Below are 23,093 nucleotides of genomic sequence, written 5' to 3'. Positions count from 1 at the left end.
TAATCTCTACACTCAACGTGGGGCTCAAATTCATGACTCCAAAGTCAAGAGTCCCAGGCTCTTCTGACTGAGCCAGCCAGGCACCCCACTTTAGACTTATTAATTGCCTTTTTGTTTATTTGTACATTACCTGACTCCAAAGTCAGAATCTGTGGCCCTTACATCAATTTCTAAATTAAATTATTTTCGGATAGGCAGTGATGTTACTTTATTGTGAAATAGAAATAATTCAAATGCCCTCGTTTTTATTTCTAATAGTTAAATTAAACCACTTTAGGGGAAATTCTGATAGGTGTGAAACATGAATATGCTCTAAAATTCTTTCTAATTGCAGTACAATGTGTTTGTGTCTTTGTCTATTGGAGATCGTAGCTTTGTGTGGAATGTCAGAATCAAAGGTTGACGTCTTTATTTCTCTGCAATTCAGGGTGGGGAATCCACTAACTAACCCTCTAAAGCTAAAATATTTAAGGACTAAAGCAGATGTGGCATAACTGCTGGTTTGCTAAGTCTCTTGTGGTTTATAAAGATATATTTTATGTCTTTTATGATTACGGGATGATGCTAAAAATTTTGTGGGTAATAATACCGTCGCATTGGAAAGCCTGCATATAACATCTCTGGAGAAGATAGAGAATGCTACCTGGCTATCAAGTCAAAGTAAAAGATGTTTAATTGGCTATTAAGAAAAGCAGTTAGGAAATTTTATTTGGAATTTGGTCTTTGACACTCAAACATCAGAAACATGAGGATGTTAAGTCCTACATTCATAAATAGGTTTTTTTTTTCTTTTTGCTTCTCAACACAATGGGATATGTTTTCATTTTAAGCATTGTTAAATACATAGCTGTTAGAATTATAGCTTATTTTAAATGACTTCAAAATTTTTCAGGTTTTTTATTTTTTTTATTCCTTTGGCACCTGCACTAGATGCCGACATAAACTGGTTAAATAGCATTTGGTTTAAACAGAAAGACAGAAACATATATGCATATTTATGATATTTTGTTTGTTGGATCTCTCTTAATATTACTTGACTTTCTGTGTTTTAATCTTATTTTTTTTTTTTTTTGTATTTTGGGTTGAAGCCACTCCAAAGCTTAACACCTAGGAGATTTCTCACTTATGGTTCCCTTTAAAAGTGCTAAAATCTCAGCCTCTCAAACAAGAGACCAAGCTACAATTTAAAGAAAGCAGTGGTATTGATAAAGGGCCCTAAGAATGTTGCCACCTTCTGCATGTGTCTTCTGCCACATCCTTTCTTTTAAACCAGCAGGAGAATTGAAAGAAGGATAAGAGCTTGGCCCATCCAAACACTCCTGGCAAGACAAGCTGGTCTTCTGAAGTTTCCCCTGCTGCTTTAGAAAAAGGAGCCCCACAGACAAATGAAAGAGCCACGGGCACATTCACATGCATAACACCTTCCCTCCAAACACCAAGTGGCTTTAGATTGCTGGCATTGGGGTGCTTTCGCCTGAGATGAAGAATAGAAACTTGAGAACCATTTGTTTCCACACCATTTTGGGTGAAGTGCTGTATTTTTCACCTTAAAAGGCCATTTAAAAAGAAAAATATGGTTTGAGACCAGGACACAATTTGGAAGCCATCACACTTAATGGAGTCCCTTTTAAATGTAACACTTTTTCCTATCAATTCTTTTCTAAATTAGTTGTCACTACCTAGAGGAAACCTACCCTTGATTGTCTTATGCTATTGCTTAAACACACACAGCGTCCTATGTGTATGTTCTTATGTCCAGTTTTTAAAACTCTCTCGTAAATTCTATCACTTAAACTTACCCTTGTTAAATGTGGAGTGGAACACGACTTGTGCCCACGGGGTGGCCAGTGTGTTATTACCATTGGCTTCTATATCTGGTCCCACAGATTATCCCAGGAGTAAAACATAAAGCAGACTGGACCTCATAGAAAGAAGGCCCCAGCCACAGAGGTTTTTACTGACAGTTGACTTGGCCAGGCCATTTTTAGATGGACTTTGTAAAATCTGGAAGATCTATGAAAAGGAAGTAATTTTTAGAGGCAGCCAGGTAGTTTATTAGACTTGTTGACACAGCTCTGGAATACTCATATAGTTTTGGAGTTTTGAAAAGATGAGAGAATTTTGAAGTAAAGTTTTCTTTCCAACCCTTCCCTCTTCTTTTGTCCTTTGTCTGAGTGGCCTACCTAGGTCCTCAGCCTGGGAGTCCCCCTATCCACTCAAAGGTAACATTTGGGAAGCTGAGTTTGCCTCTCCTCACTACAGCAAATAGGCCTTCCTTCTAAATTTCCAAGTTTTGTCAGCTGTACACCATACCAGACCAAAAAGAGATTCTCAGGTTTATGCTCTTAATAAAAAGCTTCCTTTTCGTCTCTACCACCTTAATCTGCATTCACTTCATCTCCCTTTCCTGCTTGGATTAGACCCTTCTACCTTCTCAGCTTCGACCTTCTCATCAGCATAGCTCCTCAAGCACCCTATTTTGTGTAATCATTCTCCTATTCAGGAATTTCAGGGATTCAGCTGGTCACTTGAGAACGTCCACTAGGGTGGGGGAAATGGCAGGTGTTGGTCAAAGGGTGGGACTTTCGGTTGGAAGATGAGTAAGTTCTAGGGATCTGATGCACAGCATGGTGGCTGTAGTCAGCAATATGGTACTACTGGGTATTTGAATGTCGCTGAGGGAGTCGATCCTAAATGTCCTCACCACAAAATACAAATGGTAACTATATGACACGATGGAGGTGTTAGCTCCAGTGGTCATCCTTTTGTGATACATAGGGTTATCAAACCAACCCATTATGCCTGACACTTACACAGTGATACAGGTCAATTGTATCTCAAAAAAACTGGGGGGCAGTGGGGGACAAAGAGTTTCCACCAGCTTGTCTATTAACCCCTGTCAACTTTTCCAAAACCAGGAGCCAGTGTGAATTCAATCTCCTTGCACAAAATGGGCCCTTCTCTGCCTTAGTATCTAGTGCATGCCATTTCCTTACTTGCTTCCTCTCCAGTATTCTCTGTTCTTTTAATCTGGTTCAGCTTTTCCTCCTCCATGTATCCAGTGATTAACTTCCACCTGACTTTGAAAACTGACCCTCTCACACTGACTTACCAAGTGAGGAATGTGTTGATTTACAATTTTTATGTATTGTCAAATTGTGCTTTTCAGTTTCTTTCTGTGGGTGCGAAGAGTAAAAATCTTTAAAAGCATGAACTGCATTTTCAAAATTTTAAAAATATAGAGAGAGAGGGTCACGTAACTATTTATGCATTACCTATAATTTCTCATTACATATGACCTTGTTGTATTTTGTCATTAAACTGGTGTTTTGTTACATATAGAATGTGGAAGATTTTTATGTGACACATGCACAGATTGCTGTGGACCTTAAAGAAATTTCATTCCAATTTTTATAGGATGGAAAGAGGATGGAAATAGGCTTTACATGATCCCTGCTACTCTACACCTTGCTTTCCCTTCCTACCTGCTCTTGTTCTCCCTTTGGAACCCAGTCTCTCCCTGGGATACACACACACACACACACACACACACACACACACACAGGCACACACCCAGAGAAAGCATCTACCAGTGCAATTCTGTCAACATCGAGGAGGTGGGTGCTTAATAATTTTTGACTGACCAAAGGGCAACAGAGGACAAGGTAAGAAATGAGGCTGAGAAAAATCTCTATTCCCCCTGTAAAGTGAGAGAAGGGGAGAAGAGAACAAACACTCGAGTGTGGAATGACTGGAGCAGAAGCAAGGTTTTTTTTTAGCGACTGTTCTTTCCTCCTTTGTTTTCAGCATGCCCACCCACAACATTCCTGTCTCTGACCTGTGTGACCTATGTGGCTAAATATCCTAGACTTCATATCTCTTTTATATATATATGGGTATATATAAATATACATATAAATGTATATATATATCTTTATCAGCCTTTCCTCCAGAGTAGCACAGAAAACCTAGCTAGCCAGGTGTTCATCTCTGGCATAGTTTAGCGCCACATGTATGTGTGTACGTGCATGCATATATATGGGCACACGCACATACATGGACATATATACATATGGCTGATGACTTCTCACAGTTTATCTCAATGCCACAGTGTTTCACGTTCCACTTGGTTGACAGGGCTTCTCTGACCTGACAGATTTATCCATTAAGAAAATGTATGAAACCAGCTTAATTCTTAGCAAGACAACGCATATGGCTTATGTAGATTTTTGTTGTTGATTTTCTTCCCTTATATGTTACTCAGGAAGTCTGTGTCAGTATAAATCAGTGGCAATGAAATCAACATTATGGAATCTTTGATACTGCATTTGCTAAAAGCTTTCTGGGTGTTTAATTCAGCTTTTAATGATTAATATTATTGACAGGGGATAAACATTTTTGATGCATATATTTGCTCACAGATGTAAAAAAAAAATGTAATCCTTTTTTCCCTTTGAGTTAAAGAGTACAATGCTGTTGGAGAGGAAACAGTTCAAATGTGGTCATCACAGGTTGGTGGCACCAAAAATAGAAACTCACTTAGGGTAAAATTTGCTGTCAGGAAAAATGGAGCATTCTTTCTGAACTCAGGAACGCGTGGTTCATGTGAGCTTGCTTGTAGATGGTTGCTACAATAAGGCTTCTTTCATACAGGTGTGTTTATGCCCCAGGCTTGCTGGCCACAGTCCATTCCATTTACAGAAGCTGAATTAAACAATAACTACCGCATTGCAAAAAATGGCGGTGGGGTGGGGAGGGGAGGGGGAAAGGTGAGCGTCAAAGGAGATGCCTGAGAGCTTTGTTAGGGCCAAGAAAAACCCTGTTGCAGTTGTCAGAGCTTGTTGATGTTGCTGGGAACGGCACTTTTTTTTTCTCCTGGATTTTGTGGTTCTGCCTTAGGAAAGAAAGTAAAATAGAACGGAAGAACAAAGTCCTACTCTATAAATCAGCAGCTGCTCCTTGCCAGATCAAAGGAGTGACATTTTTGCTCCTGGACTACTTGTCCACTTGAGGGCTTGACAGGCAGCTAACAGCTGGCCTGCTAGACTGTATGGGAGAATCAGCCTACATCTTCTTCCGAGCAGATGACAAGCTAATCAGAGAGATAGCCATAGCAGAGGGCATATGAGTGCACCTTGATCTCCTCAAACATATCTAATACATAATTGCTAAACAGCTTGGTGCATTTTTGGCAAGTTCATGCTTTGGTAGTTTCCACTGAGAAGTAGGATAAAGAATTAATACTTCAATCAAAGGTGATCGTGAAGGCTGAAAAGATCCCAGATTTGTTGGGATCTTCTCCTCTTAGGGTGAATTAATAAATGGCTAGGAACATAATGAGAATTGGCTTAAATATATGTAACTGGTATCAAATGACTGGTTGACTTTTCAAAGCCCAGTCAGGCTTTAGTGTTTAGGCAGAAGAACAGGTAACGGGTAGTCGGTAATTTGAAAGCGATGACTCTTGCTTTTTACGCCAATAGAACTGAATGAAGTTGTAAATGTTCTTTAGACAAAGAAAAAAGTTGCAAAAAGTTGTTTTCAGAAGTCCCGTAAGGTGTGTGGCTATACAGATCTGCAATTTTAATGTCAGTAGTAAAATTTCCAAACTAATTCAGTTTCTTGTTGATTTCCGTCTGCCATAAATCATGTACAGGACAAGGTAATATACTACAACTTGTGTCTATTGACTTAGTATTTTATCTTTAAGAGGACAGATCCTAGATATGAGTAGCTGAGGAAGTGTACGTGTTTTCCCCTCCCTTGCTATCAAGTAGCTTTTGAAGGATCACTTTTATAGTACATGATAAATAGCCACATATGAATAATCTGATGGCAATTCTGCAAGAGTAACAGTCCTTCAAAATCATAACCTGCTGGGATGTTTTGTTACATGCCATCAGGTCTGATTATACTTATGGAAGAGTGTTTATTGTCACTTGGTGTTACAAAGGAAATAAAAGATAATTTCCTGTCTTAAAATTTCCCAAATACTTTTACTAAAAACTCTCTACTGTTGGCCATAGTACCTTTAATCACATAAGATGCCAAATTCTCCAGTTCACCTTTAAAATTTTTTAATTATAAAAATAATTATACTTATTATTGAAACTTAAACAGTAGGGGGACTGGGTGGCCTAGTCAGTTAAGCATCCGACTGAGTGGGTCTCCCTGCTGGGTGTGGAGCCTGCTTAAGATTCTTTCTCTCTCCCCCTCTCCCTCCCATGCCAAACCTGCACGTGTTCACTCTATCCAAAAAAAAAAAAAAAAAAGTAAGAAAAGAAAAGAAAACTCGAACACTAAAGAAATACACATTAAAAAAAAAAAGCAGAGGGGGGAAGAAAACTCTACCATCTTCTTCCTATTCATCCCTGAGAGAACAGTTTCCACAAAAACATTGGCCAAACTTTTTCTTTAGGAAGTACAGATGGGGTAAAAATGAATTAAATTAGTATACATTTTTGAATCTCTTGCCTTGAGCAACAAACGACTGTTCAGGTCTGAGGTAACTTAAGAGAATAATGCATGCACTTTCATATCTAAGTTTCATGATTAAAACGATCTTTTCAGGTTTCTCTTCTCCGGAAGAGTACTCAATCATTTACGTGGTATGTGATCTAGAGCAGGACCTCTAAACTTAAATGTGCAGAGATCACCTGGAGATCTTTTAAAATACGGATTCAGGGGCGCCTGGGTGGCTCAGTGGGTTAAGCCGCTGCCTTCGACTCAGGTCATGATCTCGGGGTCCTGGGATCGAGTCCCGCATCGGGCTCTCTGCTCAGCGGGGAGCCTGCTTCCCTCTCTCTCTGCCTGCCTCTGTCTACTGTGATCTCTCTCTGTCAAATAAATAAATAAATCTTAAAAAAAAAATAAATAAATAAAATAAAATAAAATACGGATTCAGATTCAATAGTGCCAGGGTGGGGGACTACTAGATTTCTACAGTTCTAACAAAGTCAAGGTGATGTTCAGGTGATTGGTCGGTGGAACACACTTGGACCTACAGGGGTGTAGAGAACCATTTTAGAGAGTGTGATTCCAAAATAGCTTGTCCCACTACCCTGTGCCCCAGCAGATGCCTACTCTAGTATCTAAAATCTGCCCCCCCCCCCCGTGGCATTATACATTTAAATTAGCTGTGATCTCTGGACCCTACCTCAGGGACACATGCTACTTGAAAAGGGTGAGACACCTTATCACCCTCTGTTCAAACCAGCATGGATTGGCTTAATAGTCACCCACCTAGTCTTAACTGTTACTATGAAAGAACAGAGCTCTTTAGGAAGGGACTTGAGATAGGTGCATTTTGAGTGTAAGCTTACATTTAATGAGCTCTTACTGTGTGTCAGGAACTATGCCATGGATTTTACATACAACATGTCCCTTAATCCTCAAAACAATCTAGGAAGAAAGAAAGAAAAAAAAGAGAGGAAGGAAGGAGGAAGGAAGGAAGAAAGGAAGGAAGAAAGGAAAAGGAAAGGAAAGGAAAGGGAAAAAAAATCTGGGCTCAACCACTGCCCTATTATAGACAGGAAACAAACTGAGATCCAGAAGTTTAAGTAGACTTGCCCAAGGTCACACAGCAATTAAAGGGCAGAGAATATGAGCCCATGCTCTCCATCACTTTGCTCTGTGGAGAAGTCTGGAATATGGAAAAATAATTGCAGAGCGTTTGCCCAAAGTAGGGTATTTTAGTAAAGAACCCATGTAAGCCCTTGTAACTCTAGGGAAGAATTAGATAAAAGAATATTGAAAAAATGTAGTAGAAGGTCATTAAAGTATTAGCTACTTTATAATTTCGTCCAGAGCCTTTCATGTGTTCAGCATGAACATTCCACTACTTGGGGCGTATTCATAAAGCTACAAAATGTTTGTGATTCCAGATTAGTATCATGTGTTCATATTGTAAGTTTATGAGTAATTAGTTCATGTGTTTTTGGAGTTATAGATAAGTCTAGTATCTCTCAAATTATAAATGAATCTGTAGCTCAGGGAAATTAGGTACTGGGAACGTGTTTCTGAGCAGCCCATGAATCTCATTCATTTACCTTACTTTGCTCACAGTTGTCTGAGAGAAAAGACCCCTTATCTGGCCATCAGTGAAAAACTTAGGTTTGCACCATGACCCAGTCATTCATGTGCCTGAGTACATGTTCGAAGACATTAAACTTGCTTAGCTCACCAATCGAACCATTTTTATGTATATCTTACTGAGAAAACCCCACTCTTAGCCATAACCACAGCACATAGGAAAAAAGCTTGTGTGAACTAAGAAAAACAGTTGCTAACTGATTTGTCAGGGTTGAGGCTTCCCTATTTCAAAGGCCAACTGGTAGCAAGCTTCGTGAATAGGCACCCTCACTGAGGAGTCCCACGGCTGGGGAGAGTGGAGAAGCAGAACTTGTTCATTTTCAACAGGTCCCCAGTCACCAAGCTGCCTCTAACACCTCTTCCAAGTTAATCCGATCCCTCTTCAACAGCTCAGCCCCCTCCCTGGACCAGACCAATCCACGGAAAAGTTTCCAGGCAGGGATTCCTGGTTCCTCCTCAGAGCGTTCAGGGCTGGCGGCCTTCCAGGTGACTCCACAGAGACCTGCACTTTCTAACAAAAGGAATGCTGCCTAAAGAAGTTGGTTACCAGGTGTGGCATGAAGTTAGTGAACCAGAAAGAAGGGATTTATCAGTCATTTAAAAAGATGTGGGGGAGGGGGGGAAAGAAAAGAAAAGAAATCAACCAACAAGCAGGAATGACACCTAAGCCTACTTCTATCAATCTCAAATATGCTTTGGAGTGAAAAACCTTTCAGAGGAAAACCGCGATGGTCAAATTTCAGTGGCAGAAAAATATGCAAAGCTGAAAAGTTTGGCTCTTCTGTTGGGGGGCCGAGGTGGGGTTGGGGCCGGGGAGGTCTCTAGGAGCTCTCTCTCCAGCAAGACAGCAGGATGAGATTTCCATGATGTTTTATTCCCTTGGGGTTATTCTTTTTAATATATTCTTTTTTTTCTTTTTCTTTTTCATCTCTAAGTTGACTCGGAAAGGCCTCATGATTCTTGGAAAGTCATTGAATTTATTTCTATAATTGAGTTATTTTTAAGCTAACAGTCAGTATATAATTTTTAAGAATCACACATACTAATGCATTTTCTATTTTCGTAAAATTTAGTGAGAAAGTAGATAGTCTCAATAGATACTCTCCAGAGTCTTTGTGTGAGCCTGGATAGTAACTTTGTGTTCAATACAAATCAATGGAACTAGAGCACTTTAGGGTACTCATTCCCTAAGGAGTCACTAATGGAATTATCTGTAGCCCTTAAAAAAAGTCACAATGAGGCTAATGAAAATTTTTGCTAAGTGAAATCTGGATAAGGCACTAGGCTTACTAGCACATTTTATTTATGGCATTTATCATATATGGCACGTTTTACGCACAAGTTTTACAAATCTCAGAATGTTTTTAAAAGCTATTTAATTTTCTAAAAGACTTTGTAATTTCAGGGTAAATTGTTTATACCAATAAAAAAGCATATTATATATCCTCAACTTCAAAATCATTCTGGGATGACTTTAAAACTTAGAAAATTTTTTAGTATCAGATACAGATGAAAAACCTAACAGTCTTTGAATTGGAAATAACTTGTGGGGGTTTTCATTAAAGTTGGGTGCAGCTTGCTGCATTTTGGTTACTTGGATGTCTTCAGCAATTTTTCAAATGTTTTGGGTTTGGCAAAGTCCAAAATGTTTTTGCCAAGACCCTCTTTTCCCCTTATTTTTTAAACCCGTGTGAAATTCAAGGATAACTTAATCCATATGTGTCTGATTCATTTACACTTAACTCATCAAAATGTTATTTTGTAAGACCCATTTAATATCCAGAAAACCTTTTGAGTCTTTTTAAGACAAGTCTTTTGTCTTTGAACCAGTGAGTTGCATTTTTCCATATGAATGGAGCTTGGACCTTGAAAGATTGAGGATCAGTTGATTTTCAACTTAGAGTCTTCAAATTTTAAGTAGGATCAAAACTTGATATTCTGTTTACTGCTTGAGCACTGAATAAGGTCATTTTAAAATATAGATCAGAGGAAGTGGAAAAAATTTCATGTCATGTAATTTGGGGAAAGACTGCATTTGGAAATTTTATCTTAGTAGTACTAAAGAAATAAAAGTTACTCCTAGTTTCATTTTTTTAAAATCTATAATTAAATGGCTTCATCTTATGTACACTGATAGGTTTTCCAAGAGAGGCCTGTGGATCATCAGTACTGTGGGGGTAATCTCATTTTTTTGGTGTGAAATTGTTCTTACAGTCAACTCATTAATTGTCCATTCTTATAACAACATCCGCGGTGTTTATAAAAGATATCCCAAGATCAGGGGAGTTGACAATTGGCAGGAGTTGTAAGTTAAGAGATTTCTGAAAAATTGGGGCCCATATGTTTTTAAAATTCTGTGTGATTTGAAAGAATGTGGTAGAATTATGAATCTGGCAAGATATAGCACTATGGATCAAAAACATTGTTTGAGAACAAAAATTCAGAGAAGCTAAATGGAACCCAAGTGAAAAGAGCAGAATCTCCAGGACCCTTTGTAAAGGATCTAGTTGAAAACCTTCAGAGGCGTCTATGCATATTTGTTTAGTGGAACTGGGCACAGAAAGGCCATCGCCATAACTGCTAGTGAACATCCAGTCCATGCCATGGTAACTAGTTGAAAATGTAATACTGGAGTGGCATTTCCAAGTTCAGCGCTTCTATAAAGACCTGCGAGCACACAGAATGCTTTTTTAATGTTCTGCATTGTTGTGTGTCCCCCATTGAACAACCTTTTGAGCGGACCCCGTTTTTACTAATGTAAACATTCTGACGAGTATCCAAAGAAATGACCTTTGAGTGAACCTCTAACCTTCCCCGTAATTATTTGTTTGAAGACAGTGTGGAGTTCTCCTGCTGAGAACTAAGAACCATGATGCCTTGCAGCTCTGTGAGGAAGGGAGTGTTTGGGGGAACTGGAGAGAAAGACATAAATAAGGGAACAACCTCCAGATGTAAATAATAAAAGAGTAAAAGGGTGAAATTAAAAAGGGAAAAAATAGCAATTCGTTTTACCTAAAGAGTTGGCCCATAGGAAAAAACAAAACCAGGATTAGTAGCACATAAAAAGAGGTGAAACCTCTGCCATGTGTGTCCTCCATTAGAAACTTCAAGGAGGAGAGAGGAGATTTCTCCCGGGCGCTCCTGAGCATCTCAGTTGGTCTTAACCTGAGCTGATAAAGAGAGTTCCCGGGAGGTGAAAAGCATGGGTCAGTCCTCCTTGGTCCCAGTAAAAACAGTGGGGAAAGAGGAGATAATTAAGTTCCTTTTCTGATTTAAGAGATGCTTCTGGAACCCTTTGTGATCTGATAGATATTGCTTGCTAACACTTAAGTGCCAGGTGGGAATAAATGTGCAATTTCAACTCTCCTTTTGTTTTCACCTCTCACTGCCCGTCACTTCTCTCCCTTCCCCACCCTCCCCACTAGACCTGAGGGGGTGCAGCATTTTTGACAACTGAGCTATACTTGCTTAAGTAATAAAGAAGTTCATTGTTTTGCAAACAAACACCATATGCAAAAGACTCCTTTGGTTTCTCTTGCCGCTATTAGTCTTGGGCCTAATTGTGTTCCCACTAGAGTGCTCACAGGAGGCCTGAACAAGTGTGGGCTGCTGTCCTCCTAGGAAGGGGCTTCAACTCCTTAGGAACTGCCAACACACACTAGAATTTTTCTGGCTAATTTCAAAGAATAGGTTTTCAGTTCCTGCCTGTGGCCCCATGCGGGCTCATTAATCATTAAGTCCTCCCGCACTTAAGATTTGAAACTGGAAATACTGGGAGATGTTGTAAGTGGGTATATTTTTAAGGGACTGCAAGGTATCTTCTAGGCATCCCGCCCTCCCTCTGTGCCGCGCCCCCCCCCCCAAAACGCACAGCCAGCGAGTCGTGTTCATCAGCTCAAGGGTGCGGGCACTGAGCATCATTAAATGCACGGGGACAAGGGTAACTCGCCAATGGTAGAAAATGGTTTTGTTTTTATTAAATTTGGAGAAATAAAGGAGATTTCTTATCATCTTACTCTGTTTGTACATGAATATTTGATGGGCATTATTAAACATTAAAGTAACATGAAGTAGGCACTTATTTTTGGATTTCCCACAAAATTAGATCCAGGCTTCTAGACGAAATAACTCCTGCTCCCTTACATTCCTGTGATTCAGCCGCCACCTGATTTGAAAACGTTTCTTGGGCTCTAATATCAACCATGTGTACCTGAGGCTCTGTCTTTCTAGTGGGTTGAAAGGTGGCTGGGTTTATGGTTGGCAGTTACCTTATCCCTGCCCTGGGTGTCCCAGCTTAGACTGGAGAGGCCGCCCCCAGCTGGCACTGACCTCTAAATGACCCCTAACTTTACAGGCTTAAACTGCGGGAGTTGCCGAAGAGCAGAAGTCTTTCTGGCCGGCACTTATTACTGCTGTGTTGGTGATAAAACTTCAGACAGCCTAATTGATGGCTTTGCTGACCTAACAATACCTTGTGAAAGCACAGTGCCAGAGCCTGGTCTCCATTTATGACCAGCTGCAAGGGGAAGCTAGGTCTCCCTATGATGGGGAGTCGAGGGAAAAGGGGGAAACAAATCCTCCAGCCTGTGAACTTTAACCAGATTCCAGCTTGTTCAAGAAGCACAAGCACCACGACGACAAATTAATAGATGTTTTCTCAGGGAAAACTTTTCTCTGCCCCCCACCCCCTTTCCCTGAGCCTCGGTCGCCAAGTCAACCTCGAGTGGGTTATGAGGGGATGGAGATGATCCAGTCAACTCTTTTTGAACCCTGAAAAGGGAAAATCGCCTTGGGCTCGAAAAGAGAATTTTCAGGGGAAGTTTGACCCTGTCGTATTCTCCTCAGCGTTTGTGCGAAAGTGCTCACGGGGCACAGGGCACCGAAACCGCCTTGGATGACTGGGCTTCTCTGTTCTGTTTCAGGTTTATTAATGCCAGAAGAAGAATAGTACAGCCCATGATTGACCAGTCAAATCGAGCAGGCAAGTTCCAACTAGTATCTCCATTCATGTCTCATAGGCACAAATCCTCATCAAGTTAGACTCTAGGAGTTTCATCACCTGCTCAATAAATGCTTCCATCAGGCATCCTGGGAGAATTTTTTTTTTTTTTTAAATGTCCCCAGAATTCCATTCTAGGAAGCAACTTCACTAATTGGTGCTAATTGGAGATTTCCCACCCTGACTCTCCTGAAACTGCTTTTTATTTTCCTTCTGAATTGGTAATTGGGCACGAGTATTAGTGCCACAAGCAGTTTGTTTGACTGTGAGCTCTGGAATTACTCATTGCTTGTCTGCATCAATCATTAGCACGCTCTCATTTTCTTGTTACCCACAATTCCTTGGTGTTCGCGTTGCTTTCACTCCTAGAGGATCCCCTGTTAAACTCATTGTATCCATTCATTGGCTCTGACTATTCATAATATTCTATTAGGGCCTGACGTGCTGCATGGCCAGCATGATTTTTTATTAAAAGATTATTACCTTTGTTTGAAATGCTTCACATCCATCCCACTAGAATACATGTGGGGTTTTCTCACAGTGTCTCTTTTGAGCCATACCCGTGAACTCTCCTAATCATCCCACTTTGAGATGCCCTTAGTTTACGGAGGCATTTCGCTGTCCCGCAAGAAGGTCTGTGGGAAAGCCCTATTTTCCATGGGGCGATGACTGTTGTCACCCACGAGAGTGTCAAACGTGGAGATTTCAGCTGTAGCCTCAGTTTTGAAGTACGTAAGAAAACCAGTTTCCTTTGGCAAAGTTTTCCCAGTAACACTGAAGTTCCACTCCTGGAGGCCAGGGGGCCTGTCGGAGAATATAAAGCAATTGAAATGTTCCATTGACCATGTTTACATGTTCCTTGGTTCGAGCAAAAAGGCAAATGTTCCAGCGGGTCTGTTTAACCTTGCAAAACTGTGCCCGAATCCCAAGGGTTTGCATTTGACGTGACAGTCTTTCCGTAAGCCACCCGAGGGGGTGGGATCGCGTGCACACTGCGGTGTTTCTATATTGACTGGTCTTGATTTCCCTGGCCTCCTCCCCCGTAATGGAGACATTAGGGAAGTCGTCAAGGCTGCAGAGGATGACCCACCTGTTAGACGGGCCGGGGCAGCCTCTCCTCCAGACCATGTTTAAAGCTACTCCCACCCCTTCACTGGTCCTAGAGCCGCACAGACAGACCCCAGCCCCATTCGGAAAGCGCCAGTCACCACGTTGTTGCTGTAACATTTCAGTGCTGTAGCGGGAACAATTGCTGATTGTTTGGTATATCTTTTCTTCTTTCTCCTCTGTGTCCTCGAATGACTACAATCAGGTTTTCTTCTTGATCCTTCAGTGAGCCAAGGAGCAGCATATAGTCCAGAGGGTCAGCCCATGGGGAGCTTTGTGTTGGATGGTCAGCAACACATGGGAATCCGGCCTGCAGGTAGGTGCGCTCATCCCTCCTCTGGGCCTCCCCGGGAAGTGTCACCTGCTCCACCAGCCTCGTTCAGTTCATCCACTCCGCTCGCTCGGGGTGGGCTTAACATTTGCCTGCTGCCTGCTCTGCCTGCTTTCTTTGACCTGGGGTGGGGGAGAAGATCCTCTTGGAAAGAGTAAAGAGTTTACTGCAGTACCATTTTACTCTGCCCCATACACATTCTTTTTCTTTTTTCTTTTTTTTTTTTCTTTTTAAACCAAAGCGATCAGTGAGAAAGGAATCTGAGTTTCCTCCTATTTTTTCGCCATCAATTATTGCTGATTTTCCGGCCTCTTCTTGGATTTTATCTCCTTTCTAGGACCTATGAGTGGAATGGGCATGAATATGGGCATGGATGGGCAATGGCACTACATGTAACCTTCATCATGTAAAGCAATCGCAAAGCAAGGGGGAAGTAAGTACAGTCGGGTGCAATCTGTCTTCACTGTCACTGCAGAGACTTTATTTTATTTTTTATAATTTGGCCCCCCATTTTATTTTTCCTTGCCCATAACTGCATGCCTTTCCAAACTAAGGACCTGTTTTTAAACACCTATCACCCTCTCTAAAGGCACAGATGACACCGAGACACACTTTTGAAAAGGCCAACTGACAAGCCTGTGTGTGTTTCAAGCAGGGGAGACCGCCTCTTAGCCTATTTACCGAGGCCCCGATGTGCACAAACACAGACATCAGGCAGATATTGGACATTTAAGAATAAAAATAACGTCTTGGGGGCACCAGTTGACTGAGAGAAATTAAGCAGGCTTCAATGAAGCGATAAAAAAAAAAGGAAAAGTAGAACTGTCCTTTGAGTGACATAAATCTGTCAGAACACGATTGATGCCCAAATTATCTTATATGCAAAGATGAAATGCTGCAGTTCATTATGCCTAGTCTAGATATATGACAGCAGTGACACCATTGATTCTTCACTAGGGAGTCGGTGTGTTTTGATTATTTTTTACATGTGCCTACTGACTTTCGACATGAGACAGAAAGACAGGAAAGTCAGTCAATAAATTTAAAGGGAAAGACATTTAGGAGCAACTGAATATGAAGGAATGGATTTTTCACTGAGGCTGAATGGCTGCAGTTGGATTAAGAAACCCATTAGACTTTAAAGCTTCAAGTGTTTTTGACATCTGAAAAAAATTCTGAGTCTGCCAACAAGATATATCCTTTGCCGAAGACACCAGAGCATAAAGAAATTCATAGAACATCGAAACTTCCTTGTTTAATGAGGCTGAATGTAACAACACGTACCTTGATTAAATCATTCTCTATATGTAAATAGAGGCCAACATTTTATATGAGGTCTCAGGGGGTCACCATGGCACCCCATTGACGAAGCCAATTCCCTTCCTTTCTTCCTTTCCTAATGCAGTCAAAAAATGTAGAAAGCAATGTTCCCTAAAACAGCTATAGAGAAAACATTTGCTCAGCTTGGATAATTCTTAATATAGGCCATATAATTTCTAGCCTATTTAATTACATAACATATTTTATGCTTCATGACCAATTACATTAATAGCTTAATACAGAAGAATATTATCCTCTCTTGATTTGATTATGCAGCCACACAATATGGTATATTTGGTACTTAATTATCATCATCCATTGAGCAGGCTGCTGTGGTAGAATAAACAGAGAGCTGGGACTATGCAGGCTGTGTTATTGTCTTTAGATGGTTTTGCCACTTCTGTTAATAATGGACCGCGGATCTACTTAACAAAATGACTGCAGCGTCTAAGCCTTTAGATTACCAGCTTACAGTGTCAAAAACATCTGTTCGGCTTTTCAACTGTATGTACTGGAGGTTAAATAGAGGTGAATAAAGCTGTCCTTTTAGCTCTGGGGATGGGCAACAATAAATATAACACAACCTTAATTCGACAAACAGGTAACTCGCAGGAGCAATCCGAATCCTTCAACGGCCGACTTCCCAACATTTTAACTCCCAACTTCCCGTCTTGATTTACAAGATTAAGAATTTTTAGATGTGTTAGATCTTATTCCTGATACGAAGCCATTCTCTTTTGGAATTTTCAGACATAAACTACTGGGCATGTCATATGACCTTATCCTGACTTCTTACCTTTGACCTTTACAATCTCTTGGGTGTACTGCGCCAAGAATGCCTCTAATTCAAAAAAGGGGCTTCATTTTAAATATACATAAAAGCTCATCCCTTCAAAATGAATATGCCATAATGTTTTGTGTAATAAATTTTTCATGAAGAAATATAGATATGATAAGACGTCAATTTTATTTTAATACCTACAGTTTTTGTCCATATGTATAAATGCAACGAAGGAGAATAAACGACAGAGCAACAGTTAACTGATAAAACTTGACTTAGAATTTATATTCTTATTGCATTTATCAAAGGAATGTACTGAATACCATTTTGAAAAACAGTTCCACTTTATGACATTTAGTTGCATTAAATATTTAGTTCTGTTGTGTTGCATTATACTGCTGTGCGATGAAATTAAATGCAAACTACAATTTGAATGTCTGCAAACATTGGCAAGAATCTGCAGCTAAATTTAGATATAAGATTTGCAGTGTCTGTTTTTTTTTTCTTTTCATCTTTGATGGGTAAAGTATAAAAATGTTGAGGAATTTGACCTGCTTTCTTTTTCCCTCTCTCTTTTCAGGTTTGCAGAGCATGCCAGGGGACTACGTTTCTCAGGGTGGTCCTATGGGAATGAGTATGGCACAGCCAAGTTACACTCCTCCCCAGATGACCCCACACCCTACTCAATTAAGACATGGACCCCCAATGCATTCATATTTGCCAAGCCATCCCCACCACCCAGCCATGATGATGCACGGAGGACCCCCTACCCACCCTGGAATGACTATGTCAGCACAGAGTCCCACAATGTTAAATTCTGTAGATCCCAATGTTGGCGGACAGGTTATGGACATTCATGCCCAATAGTATAAGGGAACTCAAGGGAAAAGGAAACACACGCAAAAACTATTTTAAGACTTTCTGAACTTTGACCAGATGTTGACACTTAATATGAAATTCCAGACAGCTGTGATTATTTTTTACTTTTGTCATTTTTCATCAAGCCACAGAGGACCAATGAGACAAGAACACAAATGTGAAATCATGGGCTCACTGAGACAATTCTGTCCATGTAAAGATCCTCTGGAAAAAGACTCCGAGAGTTATAACTACTGTAGTATAAACATAGGAACTAAGTTAAACTTGTACATTTCTGTTGATCACTCCGTTATGTTGCCTCAAATAGTTTTAGAAGAGAAAAAAAAAATATATCCTTGTTTTCCACACTATGTGTGTTGTTCCCAAAAGAATGACTGTTTTGGTTCATCAGTGAATTCACTATCCAGGAGAGACTGTGGTATATTTTAAACCTGTTGGGCCAAGGAAAAAAGAATCGCGCTGGAGACCATGGTGAGCGTTTGGCTGAACCTCAACCCCCCGGGAACTCCAGCTTCAAGAATGTGTTTTCATGCCCGGCCTTTGTTCCTCCATAAATGTGTCCTTTAGTTTCAAACAGATCTTTATAGTTTGTGCTTCATAAGCCAATTCTTCTTCTTATTTTGGGGGACTCTTCTTCAAAGAGCTTGCCAGTGAAGATTTAAAGACCGAGCAGGAGCTTCTTCCAGGAGTTCTAAGCCTTGGCTGTGGACAAAACAATCTCAAGTTGGGCAGCTTTCCTCAACACAAGAAAGTTATTAATGGTCCTAGCACCACAACTAGGACTTTATCAGAAACTCAAAGCTTGGGGGATAAAAAGGAGCAAGAGAATACTGTAACAAACTTCGTACAGAGTTCGGTCTATTAATTGTTTCATGTTAGATATTCTATGTGTTTACCTCAATTGAAAAAAAAAAAAAGAATGTTTTTGCTAGTATCAGATCTGCTGTGGAATTGGTATTGTATGTCCATGAATTCTTTTCTCAGCACGTGTTCCTCACTAGAAGAAAATGCTGTTACCTTTAAGCTTTGTCAAATTTACATTAAAATACTTGTATGAGGACTGTGACGTTATGTTAAAAAAAAAGGTGTTAAGTCACAAAATGCGGTAATAAATATTTCATTTTTGATTTTTTGTTAGGCTTTCGTGTTTTTCATAGTTTGAAGGCAAGGTTGCACAGTGCCTACTCTTCTCTACCGTATTACAAGTAGGTGGTGGTTTCGTTCCCCAGAAGTTGGCCGTATTTGAAACTCACCAATAATTTTTAAGGGAACCTTCCGTAGTGGTTAGTATATATTTAGCTTAGAAATTCTACCAGCAGAGAACTTCTAAAGGTATGAAATTGCGTGTGTGTGTGTGTGTGTGTGTGTGTGTGTGTGTGTTGTGTGATGAGCCGGGTTGAAAGATTACCTTCATTCAATATGTCTAACCTCCTTTTAGATGCATGATGTTGAAAAAAGTACTTTCCTATAAAGCTTTCCGTGTTCATCCTCTGCCAGAATAAAGGGCTTTTTCAGGGTTAATTTTACATCATAAGAAATAACTAACGTCTGTGCTCAAAGATAATTCATCTGCCTGTGTTTTTTCTCTGTCTTACTTACTAAAATACTGTTGAATATGTAAATTAAAATTTACATATAGATGTTCATAGATGAGTAAACAACTTCTATGGAGTTTGAAATCCTGAGTTGAAAAGATTACTTAATCATTAATATTTAATATAAATTTTGTTATGATGTCTTTTTATTTCAGACGCCTCCACGTGCAGACACGCTAGTGTGATGAATTGGATGACTAAACGTAAATTTTTTTCTAAACAGCAAAACAGGCAATATAATGCCATTTTCAGAGTATCACACAACATTCCTAGAAATCTGTTATTGGCTTGCTGGTACTGTAAAAACAATGCCTGATAAAGTGTGCAAGTGAAAAAAAGTGTGAGGTATTTGCATGCCCCCTCAATTTTTAAAATAAATACACTATTCTTGGAATTTTGAAACACCTACATTTTTAATCCTATGTGTAGAAGAGATAATATCATAGAACTAGTTCTGTGATGTCAGCTTGATAGGGAAATAGTTCACCAGCTCGGAAATCCAAGTTTGTATCTCACTTGGACTTCTGCCATCTTCCCATTGCAGAAAACATCAATGGAAGTTGTATATAAAGAAACAAGGAAATACATTTCTATTGTTTGTATTTTTTTTTTAGTTAGGTAGATTTTTTTTTATAAACACATTTATTAGCTTAATTGATAGACTGCTTTTTCAATGTAAAAATAACACTTCTGACATAAGCTGATTGTTGGTTGTTAATGGAATAATTCTATACTACTTGGAAAACAGCTTCCTTCTCACTTTTGTTATCCCAGCATACAAGGAGTCTTTTTGCAAAATTTAAATTTAAATATTTGTATATTTTTACTTTAAATGTTTTTAGGTAAAGGTCTGTATTTACAAATTAACTCACATCCGCCGGAGAAAAAAAATGTTTGGAGAAGTTTTTCTTCCTTTCCTCTCAGTACAGTACATGCTGCAGAGTTTACTTGGTAATGGTTCATGTTTAGGAAGGATTTAATTACATTATTATTAAGCTATTTCGTCAAAGTTGAGATCCCAAAGCTCTCTACCCTTGGTTTTAATGAATAAAATCATGTCAGGCTTAGATCCTTATATAAATCATGTTAACCTTACCTTCTTCAATATTTGGAGATAATAATTGTAATAATACTTGTTTGCATTTTCTCCCCCTACCCCCATATGCTAAGACCAAGAGGTAGTAGAGTTGTCCAATTTTTATAATGCTTTTTTTTTTTATACCACCTCAGAAGGCATTTGCTCCTATCTCGGGTTTACTATTTAGTATAAAGAGTTCCGATTTGGGTATATTTAAGAAAGACTCAGCTGTCAAAAGCAAAGAAACTGGGAATGGTGTTTTGACAACCATATAGTGTTAAAGGAAATACTGTAGTCTGAATAAAATTGCTTATGTTCTCCAAAACAAGAGTAACATAAAAACACTTTTTATTTATATGGAAAAGCAAAAGCAGAAATAAATTCCAAAGGTTTCCCTTTCTTTAAGAAATTCTGAGAGAACTGCAGTCGCCATCTGTTAAGGGTTGGGAATTGAGCAAGAAGCCACATTTAAACGGAAAAAGAAAAGACCAGGAAAGTCTGTGTCTTCCATCCACCCCATCTCCCTCCCACCACCCAGGTCAGCACTTCCAGGTCCGCGTGCCCCCCGCCCCCCAACTCTCTGCAGCTCACCCTAGTTAGATTGGTGGGGAAGAGTCCTCAGGACCCTCCTGGCCTCCTTGCCCCTCCCGCCCCCCCGGGGGCCTGTTAACCCGGAGCAGGTTTGGGAAGGGAAATGTGGCTAATATCTCTAACAGCTGTCAGAGGAGGGACCTTCCTTCAAAGGGACTAGACCGGGATCCCCGCAAGTTCCCCATTAGTCTTGCAGGCCAGCAGTTTGGTGAGGAGGCTGCTCTGCCGCAAGTAGCCACTGTGTTGGAAGGGCTGGTGTCTGGACGCGGCCGAGGGGCCCTCGCTCCGCAGGCTCTGCCGGCCGCCGCCGCCCAAGGAGCAGACTCGGTGCGGACGTGCGCGCGCCCCGAGGCGGGGAGGAGGCTGCGCCGGGGGCCAGGGCGGCGGGCGTGGGCAGGCTCTCCCCCTCCACGTCCGCTGCCCCTGCCCTCCCCCGGCCTTCCCTCTGCGCAGTGTTAGAGGTAGACCAACGTGCTTCAAATTGATGGGGGGCGGCGGGAGGGGGCACCTAACGGTGGCAGTAATCAACTCGGGGTGTCGCACGCGTCGTCGAGCTCCCTCCGCGGGGCCGGGGCTGGGACGGAGCTGCGGGGCGCGGGGAGGGGGAAACGCAGGTCTGATGGGGGAGGCCGGTCAGACTGTGATGAGAATGGAGACCGTCGGGGCAGTGTTTGAAGGGAGGTTTTAATATTAATAGTTTCGGTGTAGAGACAGAAGGGAGATTGCGTCTACGGCTCCTCGGGGCAGACTCTGGGTGACAGCGATGATGGATGATCCAGCAGAGCCCAACAGCTCCTCCCCTCCAGCCCCAACAGTGTCAAAGCTACTTTAGTTGAAGCTTTGGAAATAAAATAAATAAACAGCATCGCTCCCCCCCCCCTTACTCTTCGTACACCTCCACTCCCACCCCCAACCCCGCTTTCCCACATCGATTTATAGATCATTATGAATCAATTACTGCTCTCAATACTTTCCCATTGGCTTAAATAAAACAGTCAAAAGAGGAAAACATGGGGTTCGGTAGGGTTCCCCCCTCTCCGACAGGAACAATCGCAAAATCCATTATCTCATCATCAGAGGCTCCGAGTTAGGAGATGTAGAGAAAGGAAGGAAGGGGTCGCCCAGTGAATAACGGGGGGGGGGCACCTAAGGGGGGGTACCCAGCTGCTGCCTTTGTTCAGATGGGTTTGGTTGGTTGGTTTGGGGGTTTTTTGAACGGGGGAACCCGCGTGAGAATGAGATGCCTACAGGTTTCGTAACCTAATTATTTAACTCCTTTGGAGAAACCTATTTGAATGTGTGTCTCGGCAAACATCAGATGTTGTTGGTGGTGAGGTCGCACATGGGAAAAGGTGTGGAGGAATGGGTCCGTCTGGAGGGCGGATTTTCACTTTGTTGTGAGCAACTGTGGGAGGGTTCGCTGCTGGGAAGGGGGATTCTCCCCGCCGCAACGCCCTCCTCTCTCCCCGCGGTTGGCTGTTTTTGTCGTTGGGACTGGTTGGGATCTGGGACTGGCCGCCCCCGGTCGCCCCCGCCCCCACCTCGGCCGCCCGAGGCTTTTCTTCCCTCTCTTGCCCCTTCGCGGCGGTGCTCGAGGTTCTCTAGGTGTTTCTATGACTACATTGTGTGTGTGGGAGGGTCAGATGTGGGGGGCTGCCCGCGAGAGGGCCGTTCCTGGGCGATCATTTATCAATGTCACCCACATAATGATTCTCTCTGCAGCCTCCTATTGATGAGGATAATTACATTAGCTCAGAGTGACTGATCAATGAAAAACCACCACACAAAAACTTCTTTACTCCTCTATAATACCAAAAACCGATACAGAAATAACATAGAAAGCCTGATTTTTCTTTCCCTTTCCTATCCACCTATAGATTCTGCCTCCACTCCCCCCAAAAGGACTGGGAGTAAAGTAAGAAAATAGACCCAGGTTTGTTTCGTTTAAAGGAGGATGCAATTTTGCCCGAGAATGCATTTTCTCAAAATGCGTTGGCTTCATTCCTCCTTTGCTAAAGAATATCAACGGATTTACTAATGTGAGTTGCTTTTAGACTGGTCTGTGGTTTTCCGTTCTTTTTATTTCTTTCCTCCCCTTTGGGCATTTTTTTTTCTGCTTCAAAAAAAAAAAAAGACACAATTCTTTTGTAAATAACTGGAAAAGGAAATTACTCTAGGTCCTCTCTCTCTTTTTTGTTTAGCCTTTGCTAAAGTCGGGTTATCTTTTGTCTTTATCACTTCATAAAGTAGCACAATTAAAGATGTGATATTGCATGGGTATAAAGGGTGGATCCATAATACGGCGACATAATACGCTATAT

General features: G+C 41.1%; 1 protein-coding gene across 2 annotated transcripts in view; it reads left to right on the top strand.

Annotated features, from left to right (window-relative positions):
* Nucleotides 1–18,639, top strand: part of MEIS2 (Meis homeobox 2) — a 206,897-nt gene extending 188,258 nt beyond the window's left edge. The window contains exons 10-13 of one of the 2 annotated variants that reach the window (XM_080807703.1): nucleotides 13,014–13,072; nucleotides 14,424–14,513; nucleotides 14,866–14,961; nucleotides 17,210–18,639. In XM_080807703.1, the coding sequence (XP_080663829.1) occupies nucleotides 13,014–13,072; nucleotides 14,424–14,513; nucleotides 14,866–14,924 (208 nt within the window). In that variant the 3' untranslated portion in view covers nucleotides 14,925–14,961; nucleotides 17,210–18,639. Of the gene's footprint in view, nucleotides 1–13,013; nucleotides 13,073–14,402; nucleotides 14,514–14,865; nucleotides 14,962–17,209 lie in introns of both variants that reach the window. The other variant, XM_080807702.1, reaches the window with a different exon arrangement.
* The last annotated feature ends 4,454 nt before the right edge of the window (nucleotides 18,640–23,093 follow it).

This window comes from Martes martes (genome assembly GCF_963455335.1).
Source record: "Martes martes genome assembly, chromosome: 7".
Classification (NCBI taxonomy): domain Eukaryota; kingdom Metazoa; phylum Chordata; class Mammalia; order Carnivora; family Mustelidae; genus Martes; species Martes martes.
This window is presented reverse-complemented; position numbering and strand designations above follow the sequence as displayed.